A 6,659-nucleotide genomic window follows, 5' to 3' on the forward strand; every position below is an offset into this window, starting at 1 on the left:
ATATATATATATATATATATATATATGTATATATATATATATATATATATATATATATATATATATATATATATATATATATATATATATATATATATATATATATATATATATATATATATATATATATATATATATATATATATATATATATATATATATATATATATATATATATATATATATATATATATATATATATATATATATATATATATATATATATATATATATATATATATATATATATATATATATATATATATATATATATATATATATATATATATATATATATATATATATATATATATATATATATATATATATATATATATATATATATATATATATATATATATATATATATATATATATATATATATATATATATATATATATATATATATATATATATATATATATATATATATATATATATATATATATATATATATATATATATATATATATATATATATATATATATATATATATATATATATATATATATATATATATATATATATATATATATATATATATATATATATATATATATATATATATATATATATATATATATATATATATATATATATATATATATATATATATATATATATATATATATATATATATATATATATATATATATATATATATATATATATATATATATATATATATATATATATATATATATATATATATATATATATATATATATATATATATATATATATATATATATATATATATATATATATATAATATATATATATATATATATATATATATATATATATATATATATATATATATATATATATATATATATATATATATATATATATATATATATATATATATATATATATATATATATATATATATATATATATATATATATATATATATATATATATATATATATATATATATATATATATATATATATATATATATATATATATATATATATATATATATATATATATATATATATATATATATATATATATATATATATATATATATATATATATATATATATATATATATATATATATATATATATATATATATATATATATATATATATATATATATATATATATATATATATATATATATATATATATATATATATATATATATATATATATATATATATATATATCTAGTTCTTTCAACATGTGTGCCTCTGCCACAATGGTGGCACCAGCCTTGTCACCATGAAACTGGCTCTTGTATCCCATCCCACCGAGGCGGGGTGGCCGAAAAGGAAAAACGAAAGTTTCTCCTTTCACATTCAGTAATATATACAGGAGAAGGGGTTACTAGCCCCTTGCTCCCGGCATTTTAATCGCCTCTTACAACATGCATGGCTTACGGAGGAAGAATTCTGTTCCACTTCCCCATGGAGGTAAGAGGAAATAAACAAGAACAAGAACTAGAAAGAAAATAGAAGAAAACCCAGAGGGATGTGTATATATGTTTGTACATGTATGTGTAGTGTGACCTATGTGTAAGTAGAAGTGCAAGACGTACCTGAAATCTTGCATGTGTATGAGACAGAATAAAATGACACCAGCAATCCTACCATCGTGTAAAACAATTATAGGCTTCCATTTTACACTCACTTGACAGGACGGAAGTACCTCCCTGGGCGGTTGCTGTCTACCAACCTACATAGACTGTAAATAATGTTCAGTGCTTGACGAAACAGATGAATCCCTACTTTGAAACAAATTGATACTGGATTTGTAAATAAAGTCTAATGATCAACGTTAATAACCAAGAATAAAGTAATTCATGGGGAGAACTTAGATAGAATTAAGAAGCAAACTTCTGGGCATAGGGCTTCTAATCCGTGGAACTGGAGCAACCTTCTGGGATTCGGTAACGATAATGAAGGATTCTCGATTGAAGTAACTAATTCTGGTTTTTCTTAACTCAGATAGAACCTGAATGCCCCATTTCCCTACTTTCTTTTGGCCTTATTAGAGAGTAATGTATATTTAAATTTTTGGTAAAAGAAATAAACCAGACTCAAGGAGGAGGAGTTGCTATCCAGTCATGTTCTAGTGAGCCTTCTTTGAGGGTTGCTGTTGTGGCTATCACCTCACTTTTTGGAAATTGAACTATCATAGGTGTCTGATTCTTCTGTTGAGGAATCAGACAGCTATCTGGCAGGACCTGTGATAACAGAAGCACTACCATTTGTTGCAATTTATCGCATTTGCCTTCATTCGTTAGCTCGTCTAAACAGATAGTTTTGCTCAACCATGTTCATTTATTTCTGGAGGTACCAGGATAATATCTCAAGATAGATAAGACTAATTTTGGATTCATGAACTATATTGCTGCACACTAACAGCACCTTTCAAGGCAGGTGAAATTGCCGGCCTAGAAAATGTACAGAGAACTTTCACGGCGCGCATAACGGAGATAAAACACCTCAATTATTGGGAGCGCTTGAGGTTCCTAAACCTGTATTCCCTGGAACGCAGGAGGGAGAGATACATGATTATATACACCTGGAAAATCCTAGAGGGACTAGTACCGAACTTGCACACGAAAATCACTCACTACGAAAGCAAAAGACTTGGCAGACGATGCACCATCCACCCAATGAAAAGCAGGGGTGTCACTAGCACGTTAAGAGACCATACAATAAGTGTCAGGGGCCCGAGACTGTTCAACTGCCTCCCAGCACGCATAAGGGGGATTACCAACAGACCCCTGGCAGTCTTCAAGCTGGCACTGGACAAGCACCTAAAGTCAGTTCCGGATCAGCCGGGCTGTGGCTCGTACGTTGGTTTGCGTGCAGCCAGCAGCAACAGCCTGGTTGATCAGGCTCTGATCCACCAGGAGGCCTGGTCACAGACCGGGCCGCGGGGGCGTTGACCCCCGGAACTCTCTCCAGGTAAACTCCAGGTAATATGGCTCTGAAGGGTATGAGAACCATGTATAACATAAAAACTTATGGGACTGTGGGATAGGGTAACAGCTGCCCCTGATATAACTATGCCACAGAGATGTTGCTTGCAGCATCTCTGTTTCTAAGCTCTGTGGCTGATTAATTACATCATTTGCCCTGTTTTATGCATGGGCCACAGTTCGAGTCCAGACCATTCTTCTGTTAATTCACACACACATGCTTTACACAAATAGTCCGCACGTGGAAGAGAGGAGCTTATGACGGCGTTTCGGTCTGACTTAAACCATTTACAAAGTGTGACTTTGTAAATGGTCCAAGTCGGATCGAAATGTTATCGTAAGCTCCTCTCTCCTATGTGCGGGTTATTTGTGTATTGTTCCAGTCATGGTATTATGCCTTTTTGTTATTCACACACACTTTTTGTGATATGGTATTAAAACTCTTCTATCGGTGCCACAGGGTGTCAGCCTGGCAAATATGGCCCTGGTTGTGCCTTGCAATGTATGTGCCAACACGGAGGTGAGTGTGACCCTGCTACTGGTGCCTGCAAGTGTACCCCTGGCTGGCGAGGTCACCACTGTCACAAGCCCTGCCACAAAGGTCAGTATTATAGCAGCACATATTGCTACATAGACCAGTGACACTAGAGCCGATTCTAACACACAGGTCAGTGCCACTGTAATAACGCCTGCGTTATCTGTACTGGTCATGATCAATGCTTGACTCTTTCAGCTTTCGAATTTAATGAGGTTGCTCATTATTGCATTATGAGGCTGTTAGCTTCACAATATATATTCTAATTATTGGATTAGGAGTAAAAACTATTAGAAACTGTTTTTATATCATTATACTCTATCCATTCATGGAAATGCAATGACGGTAGTGAAGGAATTATGGAACAAGGAATTGGAGCTACGATTCATTACCCGAATCAAATGTGATTGCTCTTCATTCCCCATGGGCAATTTGACATCTACAGGCTTGGCACTTTCCCATGAACATTGAAATGAAAGCAGAATGTTGATCTATTAGGAAAAATGAACTAATGATGATGTTTACTTCAGGGTTGTGGGGCGAGGGATGTGCCGAGGTGTGTGACTGTCAGCACGGTAGTGAGTGCCACCACATCACAGGAGAATGCCACTGCCCTCCTGGCCTCACCGGGGATAAGTGTCAGTTTGGTAAGTCTATGATTTGGTAACTCAAACTTGAAACTGGGAGGACCTTCCTTATACAGTATTTCACCTAGAGTGGGACTTTATCACCTACAGTGATGAAGTGTATGTATATACAGTGGTACCTCGAATTTCGGTCTTAATATGTTCCAGAAGGTTGTTCGAGTGCCGTTACCAAACGAATTTGTTCCCATAAGGAATAATGTAAATTAGATTAGTCCATTTCAGACCCTCAAAAATACACTTACAAAAGCACTTACAAAAATACACTAACACAATTGTTCGAGTTGGGAGCTGTTTGAAATTCGAAGTACCACTGTACTTGTATATCAATACAGACAAAGACAAGCCATGGGGGGATGGAAATCTTCAGCTCAAATACTTTCACACACCTCTGTGTGCTATCAGGAGCTGTGCAATGTAGCAACAGGAGGAATGAGGAGAAGTTTCCTCAGAGTAGGAAAGCATGGTGACAACAGTCAACTCCACTCAACCTTTCCCTCATTTCTTCTGTTGCTATTTTTGCAACATTACATAGCTCTTGATGATGCACATAGACTTGTGAAAGTACTATATATAAGTACTGACATTTTTTTTTTTGTAACAAGTCGGCCATCTCCCACCAAGGCAAGGTGACCCAAAAAAGAAAGAAAATCCCCAAAAAGAAAATACTTTCATCATCATTCAACACTTTCACCTCACTCATACATAATCACTGTTTTTGCAGAAGTGCCCAGAACACAACAGATTAGAAGCATATGTGTATAAAGATACACAACATATCCCTCCAAACTGCCAATATCCTAAACCCCTCCTTTAAAGTGCAGGCATTGTACTTCCCATTTCCAGTATTCAAGTCCAGCTATATAAAAATAACCGGTTTCCCTGAATCCCTTCACTAAATATTACCCTGCTCACACTCCAACAGCTTGTCAGGTCCCAAATACCATTTACCTCCATTCACTCCTATCTAACACGCTCATGCATGCATATTTCTTTCAGTATGCCCGTATGGATTCTTCGGCGAAGAATGTAGGGGTCGCTGCACATGTGCACCAGACCAGCCTTGTGACCACGTGACCGGTGCTTGTACCTGTCCTGCAGGCAGGCAGGGCCAGCAGTGCCACCGGTGTGAGTATTGACACTGCCTAAGTATTCTTTCCCTTCGGACTGGAGAGTGCCTTGGTTATAGTGAAGGACCCTTGAGTGTATGAAAAAGCAGGTGCCACTCTCTTTTTCCTCAGATCAAATCCTATTAACCAGCTGCTGTATGACCCCAGTGGGTTTAGAGTTTCCTTATGAATATAATAATAATAATGGTAGTTTATTAGAATTTTCTTCTATAAAAATATTAAAAAATTCCAAAATATTAAAATAATTTATTATAATGATAAACTGACAGCTCTAAGTACATATTATTATATTATTTATTATTATTATTATTATTATAATTATTGGAAAACGTTAATAATACTAGGGTCATTACAGCACTAGGGGAATGAGAGGTAATCAGGTTTAACTCAAGAAAGGGGATTGTATTTCCAGTTTCTTGGATCAAGAGCCCTTTACCCAACAGATGTGTTTAAAGTAATTTGAATATATAAACATTTTAACATTTCCATGAAATATATTGGTGAAGCTATTTGATACGAAGTGGTTTTTAAGTGCTGTTTGAGATGATAAAACGTTGTGAATGTTGGCAAAGGCTGAATGCACATGTCTAATTTTTTATCTTGTCGGTATTGTATACCATACATATACACTTACAGTGAACCCCCTCGTTTGGGCGGCTACAACTTTTGTGAAATCTGACTTTCGACAAAATACAGTGGACCCCAGGTTAACGATATTTTTTCACTCCAGAAGTATGTTCAGGTGCCAGTACTGACCGAATTTGTTCCCATAAGAAATATTGTGAAGTAGATTAGTCCATTTCAGACCCCCAAACATACACATACAAACGCACTTCCATAAATACACTTACATAATTGGTCGCATTCGGAGGTAATCGTTATGCGGGGGTCCACTGTACAGTGGACCCTCGACTAACGATATTACAGTGGACCCCCGGTATTCGATAAATCCGGTATTCGATGCATTATATCGCAAAAAAATTTCCTTGGTATTCGATTGAAAACCCGGTATTCGATACGATTCGTACGAGACCTGTCCACATGTGGCCTGAACTGCCCCTTGTGTGCCAGTGTTCACAAGCCAGCCAGTGTGCGTGCATCTAAGGATACATTCAGTACATTCCATATTACTTGTTTCTGCAAAATAAGTCACCATGGGCCCCAAGAAAGCTTCTAGTGCCAACCCTGTGGTAAAAAGGGTAAGAATTAGTATGGAAATTAAGAAAGATTTTGAAGGGTTTGGAGCTAACCCTGAGAAGCCTATACTAGTTGTGGAATACATTGTGCCTACTTTCAAAACTTAAGGAAATGTGTGCACAGTGGGTTGAAGTGCAAACCTTTATGGATGAAAATCACCCTAACACAGCTATTACAATGACAATGTTGTGCCCCATTTTAGACAAA

The 6,659-nt window shown here is 34.3% G+C and overlaps 1 protein-coding gene across 1 annotated transcript in view; it reads left to right on the top strand.

The window, feature by feature from the left end:
- Positions 1-3,393: 3,393 nt before the first annotated feature.
- Positions 3,394-6,659, top strand: part of LOC128706478 (multiple epidermal growth factor-like domains protein 6) — a gene marked incomplete at its 5' end in the record, with an annotated part of 20,741 nt that continues 17,475 nt past the window's right edge. The window contains 3 exon segments of the mRNA XM_070081880.1: positions 3,394-3,547; positions 4,012-4,128; positions 5,125-5,253. Coding sequence (XP_069937981.1) covers positions 3,394-3,547; positions 4,012-4,128; positions 5,125-5,253 — 400 coding nt within the window.

Source organism: Cherax quadricarinatus, unplaced genomic scaffold (assembly GCF_038502225.1).
Source record: "Cherax quadricarinatus isolate ZL_2023a unplaced genomic scaffold, ASM3850222v1 Contig4786, whole genome shotgun sequence".
NCBI lineage: Eukaryota > Metazoa > Arthropoda > Malacostraca > Decapoda > Parastacidae > Cherax > Cherax quadricarinatus.